Raw genomic sequence first — 21,812 nt, forward strand, 5'->3', positions numbered from 1 at the left:
CAATGGAGAGGCTTTGGGCTGTGAATAAAATATGCCCTTGGCTCTGTAGCTAGCAGTTATAACTGTGTCAAACCTCTCACCACAGATGACCTGCAGGAACAACAGGTAAACAGTGGCATAATGAAAAGCCTCTCTGTTCTTTTAAAAATGAGGGTGAGGGGGACTGGTTTTGGAGCCAGGATTTGTGTGTCATTTGGATCATTTGTCACCCAGTCCCCGCTTTCAGGAATAACAATGGTAACCACTGGCAGGGGCACAGAACATGGAAAGGAGCACAGAGTATCCGTTGCCTGTAAGATGGAGATTTTGGCTTGTCTTTACAAAGCAGTTGGTGATATAATAGAAAAAAATTAAAAGCTTAAAAAAAAAAAACTCTGGATTTTGTTGTCTGTTCAAATGAGTAGCTCATGCATCACTTTGGATTTACCATTTCAGAATCCCTATAAACTCATACAGAGCTTTGTACCAATCCTTCATATTCTATTTTTTTTTCCTCATAGCACAAAACCAAAATGAAACAAAACCTTATAATTATTTTATTTAAACAAGCAAAAGTAATGCTAGACTCTTATCTACGTTTCACCAGAGTGGGATCAAATGATCTTGGAAATTAGTCCCTCAAAGAGGATTTCAGAGCTCTACAAATTCACTGTCATGTTAACCTTTTGCCTATTGTGCTTCTCTGGAAACCTGTCAATACAGAAGTATCTAAAAGGCAGCTTTTAAATTAAGAAGGAAATGTAGCACTGAAACAGACTGGTTCTTGCTGTGAACAAAAAGTCATTTGATTTAAAAAGCGATTTGAATATAATTAAATATTATTTCTGTGAGGTGTGCAGTACTTATAGTAGGAGAAATCCAGCTAAATTTTGGAGAAACTTAAATAAAATGGAAACATACTTAAATTACAAGAGTTTTATTGTTAACGTTGTCTGATGATCTGAAAGCTAAAATTGTGTATATGTGAACTTTTTCTGTGCTTATGCAAGTTGTAAAGTCTTTAATTCACAAAAATTCACATAAAATGCATAACTGAGTAGGCATTTTTGCCTTCAACGCTGGATACAGGAAAAATGTCAGTGTTTTATTTCTTTGCGTTGTTTTATTTGACTGATGGTTTGGGCATCTCATATAACGTTTATTTTTTCTGTTTTATTAAGAGCTGTACTTCGTTGCTTGCCAATGCATGTGTATTGCTTTTTTTTTTTTTTTTTTTTCCCCACATTCCTTAATGTTATGTCCTTGTTGAGGTGTTGGCTGCACTGAAGAGCAGTCAGTTAACTGAAAGCTTGACTTACCTGCAGCGGTCTTGCTGTGAGCACCTGAGCCCATCGGGTGTTCTCTTTTTTCTGCGGGAGGGGTGAGAGAGACGCCTCCAGCATCAAATGCTACAAGAACATCTTAGTTTTTATACCTGATGCTGTGGCAGGATCTCCTTTATTAATTTTGTCCCAAGCATGCAGGCTCTGCTTCTTTGCTACCTGGGATGGCGGAGCCAAGTGAGTGTTTGTAAGCAGACAAGCTGGATGGCAGTGGTTGGGGTGCTGTGGTGGCCTTGTTCTCAGAGGATTTCTCCATGCACACCTCACCTGTCATCCTCCTTCATCATACTGCCTTCACCAGCTTTAGTAAGATTATCAAAGGACATGGTAAACAGAAGGGAAGGTCCCTGCAGGGTTTGGGGACGGTCTGCACCTACAGGTCAGTTCATATGAGCATGGTGCGAAGAGGAACACAGAGAGATAATGAGGCTGAATGGTTCATGCAGACATTGCTCTGGTTTTGTTCTCCCTCCCAGAGGGCCTTGTCAGAGTGTAGCCTTCTTCAGTGAGCCGTCATCCAGGGCAAGACTGACTTTGCATGAATGGCCCCTTGGAGTTTGAGCTGCCGCATAAATGTTGTCTCTGATTTTATTACTGCAACATTACACAAAGACTGTTCATACTCCAGACTCAGAGGCAGTCTAATCAGCTGCCTGCAGGTTTTTTTGTATTTTTTGGAAGAAAAAAGACCTACTGAGATGAATTGCTGTGTGACTCAAAAAAGCTGGTGCAATTTGCAGGCTGCTTATTGAATAGAGTTGTTTCAGTTCTTGATAGCAGGGCATTTTATTCAAATTCTGTCTTGTTCATTCAATTGCAAATAATCATTGTTTATCTCGTCTGAATCATTGAATAAATATGAATTTAAAATTGGAAGTTTCACTCCATCTCTAACTGGTGTTGACAGTCAAGATAATGCTTTCAGTGCCTTGCATTGTCTGGAAACACACTTTCTGTTATGTGGCAAATGAGGGATAAAGGGTGATGGGGGTTTCCTTTGTTGCCGAATTTTTGGTATTTCGATGTTCTTGGTTTTTTTTAGGAGGAAACATTTTGGTCTTCTCCTCCGAGAATGAAATACCAGTTTCCATCCACTTTTCCCCGGGGCTAGTTGAGGTGGTTCGCACTGGAAGCAAGGGGAGAATCATTGCTACCTCTGTTTTCTAGGTGCTGATTCCAGTGGGATGCTCTTGCAGTGCTGACTCAGGGCATTTTAATGGGGTATCCCCCCCAAGCCATAGCAGAGGTTGGTCTGGACCTTTCTTTTTTCCTCTTATAGGTGCTTGGTTCTGCATTCTGCTTTATCTCAGTGTCCTGCAGCTTGGAGGCCTCCTCCATGACTTAGGATGCGTTCAGGCCCTGCAGCTGACCTGCTGTCCTACAGGGAGCCTAAATCACATCTTATAGTCTGTCTTCTGCCTATTTTTTTTTTTTAATTTATTTTTTTTGGTTACGTGCTCTCAAAAGGCTGGGAAGCTGAAGTCCTTTCACTTCTCAGTTCACAGGCAGAAAGGGGTGCTTTTCCATGCTGAAGCAAGGAGTGGTGATGTGCCAGAAATGCTTCAGGTTTTCTGCAGCACTACAGTATTTATAGGTGGGTGGACTTTTTAAAAATGAAGCTTTGTGGTGTCTTCAGATGCAGAGAACTGTAGGTTATGCAAGGTCATTTGTGAAGAAATTAAAGATGCACTTTTTTTCTTGTTGGAATTAGCATGGACTGCCTAGAGGCTTACTACAGTATAATCTGGGTAAAATCAATGTGTTTAATTTGAATTAAATATCTTTATTGTCTGTGTAGGCAAGCTCAATTGAAGGGTCATGAGCACTGAACCTGTAATTGGAAGCTTGTTTGTACTTGATTCCTTTTGCTTGTCTGCAAAAGGAAACAGGCCATGTGTAGAATAAATGGCCTTGAAGTAGCGCTTGCAGAATAGGCATTAGGTGAGAAGTCTTGACCAGACAGGCTTACTGAGCTTGGTGAACATGTAGGGAAAGAACAAAGAAGAGCTCTACCACAGTGACAGCAGTGCTCACCGACCTGGCAGCTTGCTTCTCTGCACTGTGGAGTTCAGAAGCAAGAAGGGATGACTCTATGTGGGGAAGGGATTGGAGGAGGAGGAACTAAGCCTAAACATTGGATGGAACTGAAGTGAGCAGAGAGTAAAAGCAAAAAATATTATTATGCAGAACTATGCATTACTCATCTGATGTGGTAGTTCCATTAACAAGCAGAGAGAGTATCCAGGCACTTTGCCTTAGAAGTCACAATTAGCATCTCACTGGGAAAGGAAGGTGGGGAATGGAGTGATTCCTAGGGTGGGTAGGGAGGAGTTGTGAAAAACGGGAACAAAAAGAAACTGATTCTTGGTAACGTGTATGGGCCATTGGCCTGAAGGAAAGGCCACTGTGAGTGTTAACAGTAGTAGCAATCTCAGTTTAGTTGGTAGTATTTTTTTTTCTTGACATAAAAGGCCTAATTTTTCTCCATTGTTTAATAGATAAGAAACTTCTTTGTGACTTTCTGTTGTTTTGGGAAAGATTAAATTATATTGTATCAAAGCAAGCCTTGTGCACTGGTACATCTTGTTGCCTGAAAGATTGTTTGGGGACAATGGGATCAATGTCTAAGGTCAGCTGTTACCGAGAGAAACATTAAGTTATTGGACAGAAGCATTACTTGGGTTGCGCTATTATCTTACTGACAGTAGAATGACCATGTTAATCTGCTTTACATTTGGCATTGAGTTGCTTTTGATTTTTGTGAGCGCCTCCTTGTCCTAAGCATGCACTTAGGCAGTAGCTCTCTCCAGGAAAAGAAAAAAGTAAGCTACTAGATTTTTATTTTTGTTTTCAATCTCTGTGTCCTTGGGCTTTTAATGATTTATTTTTCTTCTTGGAATGCTGCATTCTGCAATTTATAATGTGAGCTCAAGTCCTCTTGTTTCTGTGTGGAGTCACGTATAAAGAGATCTTGCAAGATTTATTGCATTCTTCTAACTTCTAAACAGGAGGGAAACACAAATGATGGTCCTCAAAACAGACTAACAGCAGAGAATGAAAAGAAGCCGATATTTTTAACTGATTGTTTCTGTGTACAGAAGCCATAGGTAGGCTCATTTCTGCCTTTAAATAAAAATCTTACAGTAATCTCTCTGAAGATTCTGTCATAACTCAAATACTTATTTGTTGATTAGGAACATGTTAGTATACTTTTGGCCTTCTTCCCATCCACTGTTGTTCATCAGCATCAAACTAAACACGTGTCTGCTGTGTGAAAAAACACCCTTGAGAGGCTTGATGGTGTGTTGGCTGTGTGCAGGCTGGGATGCCCTGAGTGTGACTTGTTGCTTTTGCAAGAAATGGGGATTGTGTGTTTCTTAATGTGCTTTAACTAAACACTTAATTCAGCATTATTGTCAATTCACTTGACTCAGCTGTTGTGAAATCCCTTGATACTGATTAATGCCCTTATTCAAGCAGGTATTCTTGTCACTTGGTATCCTGTAATGAAATGACACAGTGAGAGAGAAAGCTTGTGTGCTTTTGTCATTGAGTGCCTGCTCTAGCATTCTTTCCTGGTGTTAATAAATTTCATTACAAATTAAATCTTTTCTTCAAACGTCATTTTCATTAGATTCTGAGCTAAGGGCTGATTTCTATGTGCAGAAAATTAATTAGATATTGCTTTGTGGTATTCCCCTTTGAGGAAATACTGGAAGGACTTATTTTTTCTCACACCTGATTGCTTGCACAGGATAAAAATGTCATTTTCAATGTAAGGAAGTAAGAAATAGTAAGGTCTTCATGCTGATTTTCTTTTTTTAAAAGCACCACTGAAATTAATTTAACTGCAATCATATGCCTCAAACTCTTGATTTGCTGGCCTATTGTTTTCTTGATGTATTTCTTCAGTAAGCTCACCGGTAGATTTAAGAGTGTATTTATGTAAAATAACTGAATATAAAGATACAGATTAACCTAATAAATGCTTGCACATTGTGGATTACAGGATGGCATTGCTGATGCAACAGTATTTGTGAACATGTACAGTATGTACATACAGAATGTGTACAGCAAAATGATATTTTTATTTAATAAAGCCACCATTTTCATTATCTGCCTTTGTCTTAAAATGTGATTTAAGAGCTGCTGGCTTTCTAGATAGGGTCCCATATGAAATGGTTTATTCTAAGGCATTCTGCTGCTTTGGAACAAAACCCTTCGCAAAACCTCAGCCACCAAAAGCCCGTTCACTCTGTGTTCACTTCTAGTCTCATCTTTAATCCCGGTACGTGCTGTTGGGAGTTCTCCAGCTTTCTGCAGTGCATTAGAGAGTGTCTCACCGGTATCTTTAGCAAAGAAAAGGATCAGGACCAGATGTCCAGTGTACACAATGCAGGTCGTGCTCACGTCCTGGAATGCTTGTGTGCTGCCTAGGGCTTCCCTCTAACTTTTTTCTTTGGCCCTACATGAAGGGCTGATGTTCTCATTGTAAGATGATGAGTTTGTTTTTTCCACTTGTCTTCCTTTCTTATCTGGGTAATACTTTTGGAAGCATGAGTGCAGTTCTCACTCCCAGTATCTGGGACTTGACATTGTGTCTTAAATCTGATGAGTGCTGCTGGGAGCATCGCTAAGGAGCAGGTGGATCTTGACACTGCTCTGAGTATGGCCCTGTCACAGCAAGGCTGATAAAGTGTACCATATTTTGGAGAAAACCGAACTAAGCTAATAATCCTGCTGATTTGATAGTTCCTGTCTGTCTTATTTTAGAACCCTACAGCACCTGTGAGAGCCTTTTTTTGTGTCTCCTGGGGCCCTGGAAACATTCATCCCCTGGGCTTTCAGGTGGCTACTTGAAAGCATTTGAGTCTGTTTTTGGTGCGTTCATCACAGTGGTAAGGTAAGGCGTGTGTAAGGATAGTCAAGCAGCTTAGGAATGTTCTTCTTTCCTTGTGAAGCACTGTTTACTGGTGTTCAGCAGGATTCACTATTTTGTCTTAGTTTCTTGAGTTTGTTCCTTCTGTTGTTGCTGTTTGCATTGCTCCTTCCTATCTCAATCTCTAATTTTCATTTCCGCAGTAACTTTGAGAGTTCTTATTTCGCATGCTCTCTTAGGGTTTAATTTGTAGTTTTCCATATATTCAGCATGTTTGTTATCTTGAACCATTTATATCTCAAAAGGAAAGCAGTTTTTGCTGAATTCTTATTTGTTTTAAATCTTGTTCCAAGTTTCCTGCATGCTTTTCTTGACCTTCCACAAATGCTGGCAAGATCCTTGAGGGTGGACACTCTTCTGCTCTGCCAGTGTGGTCTTTGTAAAGTTCAGGAGCCCTCTTGGTTATCTTCCTTTTCTGCATGCTGACTCCACTGAATAGCTCTCCATTCTTATTTCCTGAGGATTTCATCTGCTGTCATATTTCATAGCGTGACCTTCTAATTAGTAATGATAAAGTTCAAGGCAGCCTTTTCACGTACATATCCTAATAAAGGCATGAGTCAAGATGAAAAAAAACAAAGCAAGCTTTTCAGGGCTCAAGCAGCAGGGCTACCAAGAGCCCATTTGAAGGACATGAGGTCTATCCACATGATTTTGCTGCCCCTGTCTAATGGCTTTGATGTTCGATGACTTTGCTGAAGTTTTACAGTGGAGTTAGGGAATCTGAAGGATACAAGGCTCTCGTGAAAATAAAACTTGGGGAAGAGACCGTTGTTCTTTCTGGTCTTGATGACTGCCACTGAGCCCAGTCAGTGTCTTTTATAGCTTATGGATAAGGAAGCATAGAGGAACACGTAAGAGTCAGCTTCAGGAGACATTTTCTCATCTAAACAAGAATGTAGTGTGTGGAAGAGCTGGAAGCATGAGAAAGACGAGCCTGAGCAAGAGAAAACTGTGGTTTTGAATGCAAAGGATGAAACTGTGAAGACCGTCTTCGGTCATCCTGCCACTTGCAGGTCAATTTTCTTGTTATTTTCCTTGGAGAATTTTCATTAATTCCTTATGTCAGTAAATGTGCTTAGTGATGTACGGAGTGCTCTGCTTACCCTATTAACCTATGCATCACATATCAAAGACTAGGTATCAGAAATATGAAAATTCCCCTCCTGGAAATAATATTTTGTTTCCTTTCCCTGATCACGTGACCCGTGTGTCCCACTATCGTTTGCACAGCCTTCCAGCATTTGTTAGAAATGTGTTCCCTACATCCTCTTTTTCCCCGGTGTACTTTCTTTTGGTATGAATGACAGCTCTGACTGTTCAAATGTCTGTGCCAGCATTTGATATATTCAGTCTGGGATATGATCTCAATGAACAGATTTCATCAGGCAATTCTCCTCAGTCAGCTGGTTCAGTGCTTCAATGCTATGTCTGCTCTGCATTCTGCCTGTTGCTCCTTTAGTTTCTTTTTCTCACTTGTCTCAGCAAGACAGGCAAAATCATGCAGCAGTAAGTGTTAGGAATCTATTTTCCTGAATGAAGTTCTCTGGTTACGCTGCTGCCCTTGTTCAGCCTTTCATTAGCAGCAGCATACATACGTTTTTATTTGGAAAAATCTTTGATGGGTTTTCTTTTCCTGAATAGAACTGTTCCTTTCCATACTGCTGCGTAATCCCCAGCCTGCACAGGCAGTCCTGCAGCGCTCATAAACAACTGGGCTGCTGCTTATTGCACTCCTTCAGTTGGTTTTATAAATATTATTTCAAAGGATTTGGGAAGGTTTGTTTTTTTAGTGTTCCACGTTATTAAAATATTTGCATTAACACCCTGCCCTACTTTCTTAGTTTGCAGTGATGACGTTTGCAGGGACTAGCGTTGCCAAAGTAGCATTGCCTGTGAGATGCAGACATATGTCTATAAGGATGATCTGCCAAGATGTAAATTAAAAGGAAATGGGAAGCTGTATTGCTGAGCAATTGGTTTATAAAATTCAGTGATGTCAGTGTTCCTAAAAGTTTGTTTAACTGCTTTGGGGATATCTACAACTTTTGAGTGTACTTGTGATAGCTTTACGAAAGGTACGTCAAAGTGTTTTATGACAGGGTATTTAAATTGTGGCTTTTTAAAGGCTTTTACTGTTCATTTGTAGCAGGCCTCTGAAATTTATCTTAGTAGTACATTAATTAGAAATTAGTGCAGCCATTCACCTTGAAATACTTGCCGTGTGATGAACTTAGTGTGTTAATTACATTAGGAAGCATGACGTAACCTGGTAGCGGTCCTTATCAGAGAACTGGATGGAAACATTTAAGTTTTCAGATAAAATACTAACACTGGTAGCCTGTTTGATCCATAATTTTTTGTTTGTTTGTTTTGCAGTGTAAAACATTTTCCTCCAAAGAAATTTGAGTATAAGTGAGGTGTACTGTAAGGAGTGGAAGATTTTCTTTTGTTGGTTGGTCTTCGATTTTTGGAGAATGATTATTTGCTTGTTTTATTTTTCATCTAATAAATTTAGACTACTATTGTGGTAGTCCGTTGTAAAACTAGATTTCTTTTGCCCAGGAAAAAAACGTTAGTCCTCAGTGTATTGTCAGTATGTGATAGTTTCACATGACTCCTATGCATGTATTTGGGGCTTTAATTATTGTGAAAGAAGCCTTAGAAGGAGGTATGAATGGCAAGCTGTAACATTTTACAAGTCTGCTCATTGTTGAACTGTATGAGGAATATGAGTTCATATAAAAGCTCCTACTTCAGATAAGAGTTTTTGAAAGTGTTCTCTAATTATTATTTCTTTTTTAACTCATTCAGGTATTCACGTATAAACAGAGCACCATCACTCACCAAAAAGTAACGCCTATGCATCAGACGAGTGTGGAGAGTGTAGAAGACATGGCAGCACTTGTAGATCTCCATGAAGGCTCCATTATGCATAACTTATTCCAACGATATCAGCAAGATAAAATCTATGTAAGTTTCTTCTAAATTTAAGACAAATATCCGCAGGCAATGTTTTTGTTTGTCTAACTGCCATGTGTTTCGCTGTTCTGTGATATCTCCCTTCTTAACGTTCTCCAGTTCTTTGTGTATCGTTAGAGAGTTGAAGCATGCCTTGTCTAGGGACGTCTTACCAACAGCAGTGAAAGGAGGATGTAGCTTGGAGGTGTCAAGGTGCTCCCTTGCAAGCCTCAAAAAAACGCTAGACTTCATATACTTTTTTTACATTTCCATTGGCAGGGTTCTGTAAAGGATTCATGTTTTTTCTCGTTGCCTTTAGGCTCTCTGTTCCAACGTTATGTGCTATGTATATCACTGGAAATGATGCAGTGGGATTTAGTCTGTGACTGTCATTTGGAGGTCCAAGATGCAATTGTGGCCAACATCACAATTATAATAGAAAGGGGATGGTATTATGATCATCAAACTGAGAACATATGCCATTAAATAAAGATAGTCAGAGTTTTGGGTATGTGAAAGCAGGCAGCTGTTTAGGAATCTCAAATATTAGAAATTAGCCAATGCAGAACTCTTTTTCTCAGCTCTATAATGAAGGTTAGGTTGTGATTAGGTTAACTTGCTCTTTCAATATTTTTATTAGTCTGATTCGATACTAATCTTTCTTGAATCTAGAAGTACACTAAATATGAGAAGGATATAGGAAATAGTAGTAGCTGTTACCGGTTGTGAAATCTCATTGTTCAGTTGTTGGGTTTTTTTTGATGTTTGTTTGTTTTTAATAATACTTCACAGGAAAAAAATTATTTTGAGTAATCTTTCTGGATCTTTGGTTTGGCCATGCACATGCTTTATTCTAAATTTCATTTATTAAGTTTAGCTTCTTTATTTTTAAACATTAACATATCTTTACAGTTTATAAAGACTTGTAATTTAACTAAATAACAGTTTATAAGATTGCTTCATAAGCAGTCTTTATACTTTCTTCTTCTGAAAATAAATGGACAATTTTTTATTTGAGAAAATCAGTAGACAAAAAATGAACAGCATATATGAACAACCCTGCATGTGCAGGAAAAAGTGGTACTTGAGAAAAGTTTAATTTTCTGCTGGCATTGTTAGATCAGGCTCTAACACTTCGTGTGAGTAAAAATTTAATTAAAAAAATATTCTGAGCAATTAGATGTACTGAGATGCGGGATGTGGATGTTAGCCTTCCCTCTTTTATCAAGTGTCTTTATAGAAGGGGGTGATGTTCTGAAGAGGTGAAAAAAATCCTTGTTCTGAATAGACATGTCTTAGTCAGCTTGTCAAAACAAGTTTAGGATATTCTGATACTTGGTGCTCAATGTGGTGTACGTTTCTAGACAAACAGGTTTATTAGCTGTTAGTGATGTCAGAACTTCAGTTTCTGCTGAATATTTATTGTCCTTTCAGTTTTGCTAGTTTTACTTCTTTTTGGTATAACTAGCCTGAAAATGGATTGAATAGAGGTGACTGGAAAAAGCAGGTGTATTTTGAATTGCATATAAAAGAGTCTCTGTTGTCCTGTGTATGTAACCAGGGATGATATAAAAAGCATCGTCTCTCTCCTCGTTGGTACCTCTGGTCTTGCTGTGCCTATAGCATTGGATTAGTGGGACAGAACTCCACGAACAGAAACCCTGAGAAAAGCAGATTAAATAGTTGACATAATTTTATGATAATTTTATAGGTTATAAGCATGTGTTTTAGGAGGAGGCATTATTAGAAGAATCTGTGAAATTAACCATGTCTGTTCAGTCCAGAACCTCTTAACTGTATTGAACTGTTCAGTTATATTTCAATGTTTTAAGTTGTTTTTTGTTTGTTTGTTTGTTTTTTAAGAGAGAGAGACTGGAAGGTGTGTTAGCTTTATCTCTGTTTAACGTATAATTGCAGCCAGCTGAAGAAATGATGTTCCTGGTCATTCTTCACTGGGACTAGACTAGTTCTTATACAGGACAGTGGAACCCATTGCATGCCAGAAGCAAAACTTTCCAGATTGAACATTTTTCTTCTCTCTTCCCTCCAAAAAGCCCCATCCTGCGGCCATTAATTGCTTCATTACTAAAGTGCGCACACCATGTCTTGTATCCACATAAGCACCTTATTTGTTTCTGTCCCTTGTAGGGATAAATTGGGAATGCGTGTGCCCTTCTGCACTTTGAGCAGAGGAGCTAGTCATCCCCTTGGGAAGATTTCTCTCCATCATTGAATAAAGCCAACCTATAACCGCCACATGCTGCTTTTACAGATGCTTATCATTGTCTCTCTGTTTGCTTCGGCGCTGTTCACCTCCTTGCCCACCTCCTGAGTGAGGGGAAAAGTATACTTTGTGGCTTTTTAATTTGCTTGTAGTAATACAAACATACTAGTGTGATTCTTGAGTTTAGCAATGAGGAATGCACTGTTAGGGTGTAAGTTTGGAGGTTTGCTTTTTCAAAAAATATGAAAAATGGTATGAAGTGCAACGCGCTAAATGGTGATATAAAGTATTTATTTGAACATTTTTATAACTACAAAAGAAACAATTTAAAAGAAATTTAAACAGTTGCTTTCCCAGGAAGACAGTATTTATGCAAGTCTTCCACTGTTATGTATTTGATGAGCTGTTAATCCAGCAATGAGCTTTTCAGTAAATATCTTCAGATGTTAGAGCTCAATTTAGTTTTCCTTTACTTAATAATGTTTTTCCCTCTTCATCTCACATAATCGTACCCATACTCCTAAACTCCTTGCTATTTCCTAATTAATACTATAAAATATATTTGCTGTAGATGTCAAACATTGTCAAACTTGTCAATGACTTCCTTTGCTGCTGCCAACAACTCCAGCTATAAAGGTCAGCATAGGATTTTCTTCCCTTTTTGGGGGTGGGGTGGTGTTGGACTGGGTTTATTGATTTGATCTTCAGACTGCTCACAGCTTAAATGATGCCTGGCTTTGTACTTAACAAGGTGAGGCACTTAGCTGAATCTCTGTTGTTAGTGAGAAGGTAAATGACAAAATTTGTTCTAATCCATGTGCAGCCATCTTTCAGCATCAAGTTTGTCAGCATCTGATTGTGATATTTTTTTGTCTATTTTTTCTGTTTAAAAATAAAAAAGAGTGCATGCTTTCCCCTTTTAGTCTGTGAGACACATAGGCTTTATATGCTCTTCCGAGATAGAATCATAGAATCATTAAGCTTGGAAAGACCACTAAGACCATCTAGTCCAATTGTCAACCTATCACCGCCATACCACTAGACCACGTCCCTCAGTGCCACATCTACACATTTTTTGAACACCTCCAGGGACGATGACTCCACCACCCCCCTGGGCAGCATGTGCCAATGCCTTACAACTCTTTCTGAGTAGATTTTTTTCTTGATATCCAACCCAAACCTTCCCTGGTACTACTTAAGGACATTACTTCTCATCCTACAGTGTTACCTGGGAGAAGAGGCCGACCCCCACCTTGCTACAACCTTCTTTCAGGGAGTTGTAGAGAACTTCAAGGTCTCCTGAAAGCAAGCTCTTGTCTGGTGTATTTTTTTTTAGGTTTCTTGATTAGTACTGCTTTTATCTAAGAGCAGTATCTTTATCTTTTATCTTCTGAGTCACCACTGGAAAAGAACAAGGTTAGTATGCCAGTGATGGGATCCTGGAGGGGTTCTGTTGCTAATCCTTCTCCCATTTTATTTAATAGGAACAGCTTGAGAGGGGAGGTCCAGCTTTTAGACAAGGTTTAACTTCTGTATTTGAATGCTCAGATTAGCTTGAGTGCCAGGCTGACGTGTGGAGAAATATAGAAAGATAAATACCAGTGCTAAAAGTGGAAGGTGCCCAAATTGGAAAATGGAGCCTTTTGTGAAGGCGAGTGAGAGATTTCCTTGCCTCTGAAGCCAAGCCAGCACTGGGCACATGATGTGGAGAGGGGAAGTGCTGCGGCGGCTGTTCTTGTTGCCATTCAAAGGAGACTTGTTCTTAAGCTGTTGATTCAGGTTTACTTTTAGTTAAGTACACATCATGAGAGAGACTGACTTCATCTTGGAGACGATGCCATGAACCACATCATGTATGGATTGTACTACAGGGCACACAAATTATGGTGTCCGAGCTAGCTGTGGGAGGAACTGCTGTTCTCTTGTCTCTGTGGCCAGTGGTTAGGGGCTGGTGCAGGCAAGTGAATTAGAGAAGAGCAGGTCAGAGAGCTAGACAGTTTTTGCTGAGGCAAGAGTAGGCCTGAAAATAACTGCAGTGTATTTCACGGACTCCCCTACAGAAATTTCCAGTGCCAAATCAACCTTCATTTACCCATGTTCTGGCAACAAAAAAGTTCCAAAGCACTTCACAGAATTGCAGGGGTTGGAAGGGACCTCTGGAGATCGAGTCCAACCCCCCTGCAAAGCAGGCTCCCTGCAGCAGGCTGCACAGGTAGGCGTCCAGGCGGGTCTTGAATATCTCCAGAGAAGGAGGTTCCACAACATCTCTGGGCAGTCTGTTCCAGTGCTCTGTCACCCTCATCGTGAAGAAATTCTTTCTCATATTGGTGCTGAATTTCCTGTACTCCAGTTTATGGCCATTTCCCCTTGTCCTGTCCCCGCGGACCACTGAAAAGAGATTGGTCATGTCCCTTTGACTCCCACACTTAAGATATTTATAAACATTAATAAGATACCCTCTCAGTCTTCTTCTCTCAAGGCTGAACAGATCCAGGTCGCTCAGCCTGTCCTCATAGGAGAGGTGTTCCAGACCCTTTGTCATCTTTGTGGCCCTCTACTAGACTCTTTCCAGGAGATCCCTGTCATTTAGTACCAAGGAGCCCAGAACTGGATATAGTACTCCAGGTGAGGCCTGACCAGGGTGGAGTAGTGGGGGAGGATCGCCTCCCTTGACCTGCTGGCCACTCTCCTTTTAATGCACCCCAGGATCCCACTGGCTTTCTTGGCCACCAGGGCACGCTGCTGGCTCATGGCACTTCACATTCTTTTTCCTGCTGAGTTAAGCTTTGAAGTATTAGGTGGGTCCATTTCCCTTAGAAGTGGCGTTTATTCAACAGGTGCTGTTTTATTTAGGGTGGAAATGTGCCCTCTTGCCCAGAGCGGTATGCTGGGTCCAGCAGCATCCTGTGGGTTGGGGCAGAGCCTCTTGGAGCAAGGGAAGCATGTGGTGGCCAAGAAGGGCGAGGGAACATAGCCTATTTTTGCTCTGTTTCAAATTAGGATTGCAGTTTGCCCACCAATAATCAAAACCATCTGTTCGGTATGTGTGCATCTGTATAAAAATTTTTGTACCAGCCACGTAGGCATGCAGTGCTGTAACAGCCACATGCACATCAGAGGAGGATGGTGGTAGTTAGGAGCTCAGTGGCTGACTCTCTTTGTCTCTTCAACTGATATAACAAACATGATGTAACTTGCATGAGAAAGCAAAATCTCTCTAATTCTTTAAAAAAAAAAAAAAAAAAAAAAAAGGTGTTAAGCTGGAAAAGTTGCTTTTCCTGGCAAAGATGCTTGCAGGATTTCGGGCTACTTCATTACCCTGAATGCTCAGATATCTGTTCTTAAAAGGTATATTAATTTATTTATACATCAATTTTTTAAATCTATTTGTGTTCATTTGCTTTAGCAGCATGTAGTTTGTTAAATCATCTAATTATTACATGTTTATCTCCCTTGTAGTCATGAGAGTGCCCTGAGGGGATCTAGTTGTTGTTTGTGCAGTGTTTATCAATAGTTGCTGTCGGGTTTTTATGTTTGTTTTTGTTTTCAAATCCTGTTTGCAGACCGAGACACTTTAGTATCCAGGTCAGTTGCTGCCCCATGACTTGATTGTCTAGGGTTTTGCAAACTTTTTTTTTTTTTTTTTTTAAAATAAAGTAAAACTGATTTCAGATGCAGTGCAGTTGCTCTGTCAAAAGTGCCATGTCAACAGGAAGCGGATGCTGGTACATGTTTTACTGGGAAAATGTCAGGCATGCTGTGGTCTTGGATAATTAAATAAAGCAAGACAGATGTAATTTATGGAGTTTGAAAGCACTCCTGTTTGGATGTCCTCTACCGTGGACACAAGTTTTAGGTGGAGGCAGACAGACAAAAGAAGATTGGTAGAAGACAGTAGCCCAAATGTTTTCATCTTTTTAATAAAACACCATTGTGATTGTTTTCTTAAGCAGAAGAACTTGGATGTGCTCCTTGCAGAAACTGGACCTTAAACAAAGTTGTATCAAATACCTATACACCATCCTGGACAGCTGAACAACTTTGATCATTGGGCTGCCTTGCTCTGTAGCACGGGCCATTGACTAAGGAAGAAGAATTACCATTTAAGCCACCTAGTACGCAGCACTTCTGTTTCATTTTCAGTAATGTTGTTAATTAACAAGAGTAAGTTTTGAAAAGAGACCAAAGCATTTCCTTACTTCCACACAGACTGTGTTAGTAGTGCTATCTTATTCACTGTGAAGCATATTTGTATTAGTAATCATAGAATAATAGAATGGCTTACGTTGGAAAGTACCTTAAAGACCATCCAGTTCCAAGCCCCTGATGAGGGCAGGGTTGCAGCCCACCAGATCAGGCTGCCCAGGGCACCATCCTTGAATGCTTCCAAGAATGAGACATCCACAGCATCTCTGGGCAGTCTGTGCCGGTGCCTCACCAAACCCTTGAGTGAAAAATTTTCCCGTAACATCTGATCTAAATCTCCCCTTAACTGTATGTTTGGGCTAAATCTGTTGTTATTTCACTGTCTCTTAGAACTCCATTTATTTTAGTCTTGTCTGCAAACTAGCTGTAATTGCACAAAGTATCTGATGCTGTGAACAATTTCAAGTAATCATTTTGCAGGATCTACTGTTTGGTCACTGAGGAAACTACGATTTATTTAATTGCTACACTTTTACAGTAGAGGATTTAGAAGTCACGTTGATGAATCTCAGTGGGTTTTTTTTGTGACTACTGTTAGGATGTATCGTCCCCATCTGCAGAGATGGGGATAATTGTCTCGACCAGCTCCTTCAGTGAAGGTGCACAAAACAGAGTGCAGTTGCTAAGATTGCATGAAAAATGCCTATAGATAGCTACTTAACCTCCATAATTAACATGTTATGCTTACACACATCAGATAATGTTTTCAAAATGTAGTTCGAAGTGAGTTCCTGTCTCCAAGCATTAATTACAGCTTCCATTTCACATCTGTTATTGGAGAGCAGTAGACAAAATCTATATAAACACAGCAGGCTTTTAATTGGAAATCTAGTGGAATCTATTTCTGGTGATCATTATTTCTAAAAATGGTCAGTTAAGTAGATCAACAACTGTCTGCCAAAGGCCAATTACCATTATTTTGTTATCTTTTTTTTTCTTTTGTGTACATACTAGAGGAAGAACATAGTTGTAATGGTAGGAGTAAAAGTAAATAAATGCCATCAGTTGGTTAACGAGGTTTTCTTCTTTTTGAATTCCTTCTTACTGGTGAACCTGTGACACTGCTGCTAGTAACAAAAATGATGTTTGCCAGAACTCATTAATGAAAATACTGGGGATTTTTAAGGTGCATATGTTCAGGTCTTAGCAAATGTTTTAGTCTGAGATGTTTTGGTCAACATAATATTACTAAAAAGGGAAATACTCAGAAAGATCTGTATAATTGCATACACTATAACATATGCATTGGCTACACAAACAATTTGCTGTTGGGTAGATTTTTGTTACGGTTCATAGCCAGTTAGGTACTTGTTGGTAACCTGCTGTATGTGCTGCTGTAAGGATCTTAACCAGCTGTCATCACTGGGCTGTTTCAGTGAGGGGGTGAGGAGAAGGAAGTCAAAGTTCTGTTAAAACATCAAAAAAACCTTGCTCTTTGTGTCTGCTGTGTACCACTATTTTTCTTTACGTTTGGTCAGCTGGTAGAAGAAAAAGTAATACATGCATAGTCAACAGGGTAAATTCCTGTTGAATCCTATGGGTTTTGAATGAGACCTGAACCTGCTTACTGATAACTATTGAAAACTGTGAAGTAGAAATTTATAATCTTGTACAGACTTTAGCATGCATAATTGCATTCCTGTTGTTTTCTTAGAGTTGAAGGATTGCTTTTTGCATTGGCTTTTCCACATCTTAATTGAATGTCACTGGTAACTGTATGAGCTGAGAAGATCAGGAAGTAGACAAATATGCAGATTTTTTTTTTTAATATTTATTAACAATCAGAACTTTTGTAAATGGTACTGGACAGTTTTGCATGCATTTTTGTATTGCTGGCAGGTAAAATTTGGTCTCCTTGTAGAGATAAGATCAGAAAAGCCAAGGCACAGGTGGAGCTGAACTTGGCAAGGGATGTGAAAAATAACAAGAAGGGGTTCTACGGGTACATAGGCAGGAGGAGACAGTGCAAGGAGAGTGTTCCCCGTCTGATAAATGAGGATGGAGAACTGGCTTCCTCAGACATGGAAAAAGATGAGGTGCTCAGTAAGTGCTTTGCCTCAGTCTTTACTGGTGGTCAGGCTCCCCATGTCTGCCAGGGCCCTGAACCTTGAGGTGTGGGTGAGAGGAGAGGATTCCGTCCCACTGTAACAGTGGAACAAGTCTGAGACCTCCTCGTGAAACTGAATGTATGGAAGTCCATGGGGCCAGATGATATCCATCCTAGGGTTCTGAGAGAGACGGCTGATGTGGTTGCCAAGCCGCTCTCCATCATACTTGAAAAATCATGGCTGTCCGGTGAAGTCCCCGGTGACTGGAAAAAGGGAAACATTACTCCCATTTTTAAGAAAGGGAGAAAGGATGACTTGGGGAACTACAGGCTGGTGAGCCTCACCTCTGTGCCTGCGAAGATCGTGGGGCAGATCCTCCTGGTTACCAAGTTAAGGCACATACAAGACAAAAAGGTGATCCAAGAGCCAGCATGGCTTCACCAAGGGCAGATCTTGCCTGACCAATCTGGTGGCCTTTTATGATGGAGTGATGGCATCGGTGGACAGGGGAACGGCAACAGATGCCATCTACCTGGATTTCTGCAAAGTCCCTCACCACATCCTTCTCTCTAAATTGGAGAGGTATGGATTTGAAGGTTGAACTGTTTGATAGATTAATAACTGGTTGGCTGGTTGTAGCCAAAGGGTTGTGATCAGCTGTTCTATGTCAGGGTGGAGGCTGGTCACGAATGGTGTCCCCCCAGGGTAAGTCATGGGACCAGTGCTCTTCAACATCTTCATCAATGACATAGACGATGGCACTGAATGCACCCTCAGCAAGTTTGCAAATGACACCAAGCTGAGCAGTGCAGTCGATACATTGGAAGGAAGGGAAGCCATCCACAGGGACCTGGACAGGCTGGAGAAATGGGCCCATATGAACCTAATGAGGTTCAACAAGGCCAAATGCAAGGTGCTGCACTTGGGCCAGGGCAATCCCAGGTATTTATACAGAGTGGGGGAAGATCTCCTTGAGAGCAGCCCTGCGGAGAAGGACTTGGGAGTCCTGGTGGATGAGAAGCTGGACATGAGCCAGCAGTGTGCGCTGGCAGCCCGGAAGGCCCACTATGTTCTGGGCTGCATTAAAAGAGGAGTGGCCAGCAGGGAGAGGGAGAGGGAGGTGATTGTCCCCCTCTGCTCAGCATTTGTGAAGCCCCATCTGGAGTACTGCGTCCAGGCCTGGGGCCCCCAGCACAGGAAAGATGCAGAGCTCTTGGAATGGGTCCAGAGGAGGGCCACCAAGATGATCAGAGGGCTGGAGCACCTCTCCTATGAAGAAAGGTTGAGGGAACTGGGCTTGTTTAGCTTGGAGAAGAGAAGGCTCCTGGGAGACCTCACTGTGGCCTTCCAGTACCTGAAGGAAACAGGAGGGGGAATGACTGTTTACATGGGTGGATAGTGATAGGACAAGGGGGAATGGTTTTAAACTAAGACACGGGAGGTTTAGGTAGACATTAGGAGGAAGTTTTTCACTCAGAGGGTGGTGATGCGCTGGAACAGGTTGCCCAAGGAGGTTGTGGATGCCCCATCCCTGGAGGCTTTCAAGGTCAGGCTGGATGTGCCTCTGGGCAGCCCGGTCTAGTGGCTGGCAACCCTGCACATAGCAGGGGGGTTGAAACTTGGTGATCTTTGAGGTCCTTTTCAACCCAGGCCATTCTGTGATTCCTTTCTTCAAGGTCTGTTGCTCTCAAACATGTACAAAGGAGGGCAGGAATTTGAACTCCGAAACTTAAGCCACTTGTCTGTCACCAGCACATGTTTTCTTAGCTTGAATTGGGCTTTGACTGTAAAGTGAACTGCACAAAATTTACTGCTTAGGCTACGCAGACCAACTGCCTTATTCGCATATTCCAGTAGTTTAAAAATAGAAAGGCTATGAACAACCAATTTAAGTTCAGACTGAATTAAATTAGTTTTATAGCTGTTGTCTACCTGTGTAAGTGGACTGTTGATTTGTAGTCAGACCATTGCTTTCATTTGAGAAGGTGTAATCTCTTTCTCACAGTTTCAACTGTTTCCTTTTGATGTCTGTCAGCATTTCCAATACCAGTGGGGTCCTGAAGTTCCCTGTAGCAGATTTTTGGCTGCTACTACTGTTTGCCATCTTAACACTGATTTCTAGGCTCTTGGCTATATGACAGCAGTTCAGTGGCATCCGACAAATTACCTGGAAGTCAGTTATTCTCACTTTTAATTTCTGTTTTCATGCTCTGTTATAGCATAATTTGTGCTCTTCCTGCTTGCTGCCGTAAAGAGCTCTTTCTATACCAAAGGTTTTAAAACATTAAAGAACCATGGAGGTTTTGAAAATCTAGATAGGTATCAGTATGGAATATATTCGCAGGCAGAATGACACAGATATTTAAAGTTTTATATTAAAAATATTTCTCCTGTCTTCAAGAGACACTGATTTGGGGGATATCATTGACCAGAGTTTTTGTTTTCATTTGAATGTGTTGTGTCTGAAAAGCCTCTTTATCTTACTAAGATTATTGATAGGAAAGAAGAACATTTGTATTCCTTGCTTGAGGGTTAATTAGACCTTCAGACAGCTTTGAAAAAATCATTTGGGCATTGTACAATAACAAAGCAGGAAGAACCAATTTGTGGCCACGGGCCATTTGAAATGAAAAGCCTTGGGGTCTCCACTCTGTATGGAGCCTTTTCTCATTTGAACTAGAGATCTCTTCATTAGAGCTAAGCTGTTCACTTGTGCACACAGATTGCATATCACAGACAGTAGCAAACCTACAGTCACATTCTGTATTGAAGCACATGAAAATGGCAAAAATCAATGTCTAATACTGATCGATCACATTATTGTATGCAGGAGGTCACCTCTTCACTTGGGCATAGTGAAGAAAGATTCTTCCATAAGCAGTAGATGTTTTATGTAAAGTCTATGCATTGTATCACTGAAGTTTATCCTGACATCCAGTAGACAGGCCTACTACATGGGAAGGATTCTCTTCTATTAGTCAGCAAAAATGTGATAAAAATAAGGAGACTCTGCCCTTTTTAAACTGAGACACAAAACTACTGGTGAAGCTGGTGATGCTCTTAAATCAAGAAAGATGTCTATCTGATTGCAGTATTATGTTTTTTTACATCAGAATATTATTATTTTTTACCTTTGGATACCTCTTGTATCAGTTTTTCTTTATATTAGTTTCACATTCTCCAGCTTGCTTTTGTCTTTTTTGGTTTTGAGGTGAGTTTTTTCCTTTCTTGATGCTTCGAATATACTCGGGCATTTCTTCAATGCCAGTTCAATTCGTGGACCCTCCATTAAAAGTCTTTGGAGATTCAGTTGTTATTGTACAGATTCTGAATAAAACTTGTGAAGTTACTTGAGTATCTCCATCCTCATGGAATTGTTGGTTTCACAGGAGAAATTTAATGGAAAAGCAAGGGGAGATTGTTAGGAGTGGATCTCTTAATCTGTGGAGAGCCCTCAGTGTTGTGTAGGTCCTTCACTGTCCCTGTGACTTCTCTTGCGTGAAGCTGAAAGACACAGTTGCCTCTGCACACTGTTCTATTTCTGTTGGTAGCTAAGGTGAGCAAAACCCACTTCTTCCCATTAAGAAATAAATACAGAGATTTTTCAGCTTCAGTTAGCTGACTAAAACAAGGACACTGTAAATGTGCAAGGCTGAAGCTTAGAGGAGTGTAGGATTAGCATAGCATAGTTTAGAATTGAAAGGTAGCTGGACTGCAAGGCACCTCTGTTTTCCTGAAGAGATAACATAGCCGTTGTCCTTGGAGAGACTTGGGAACAGGGCAGTGTTGCTTAAAGCTCAACACCAAGGAGAGCTTAAGGTCACGTTAGTTGAACTGAGGGGTGAACAGAATGGAGAAAGATTAATCTAAATGAGGATTCTGTTGCTCAGCAGTTGTCTCTGATTATCTGAAATCATTTATAAATATTCTGAAGCTATCCAAAATCTTACTGTGAGCTGTGCCAGTGAAAACAAGCATAAAGCCTGACTTTGAAAATGCTGAAATGTCTGATATTGCACACGTCCGATCTTAGCACGGGAAGTGAAGAGACCATCAGGGAGGTGGCTGTTAGAAGAGGCTGAGGGATTGTGGAGTGAAGCACACCTGAGAAT

At 40.6% G+C, this 21,812-nt stretch overlaps 1 protein-coding gene across 1 annotated transcript in view; it reads left to right on the forward strand.

The window, feature by feature from the left end:
- Positions 1 to 21,812, forward strand: part of MYO10 (myosin X) — a 154,537-nt gene that overhangs the window by 53,072 nt on the left and 79,653 nt on the right. The window contains exon 3 of the mRNA XM_021386465.1: positions 9,076 to 9,234. Within this exon, the coding sequence (XP_021242140.1) occupies positions 9,076 to 9,234 (159 nt within the window). The remainder of the gene's footprint in view (positions 1 to 9,075; positions 9,235 to 21,812) is intronic.

This window comes from Numida meleagris, chromosome 2 (assembly GCF_002078875.1).
Source record: "Numida meleagris isolate 19003 breed g44 Domestic line chromosome 2, NumMel1.0, whole genome shotgun sequence".
Taxonomy (NCBI): Eukaryota; Metazoa; Chordata; class Aves; order Galliformes; family Numididae; genus Numida; species Numida meleagris.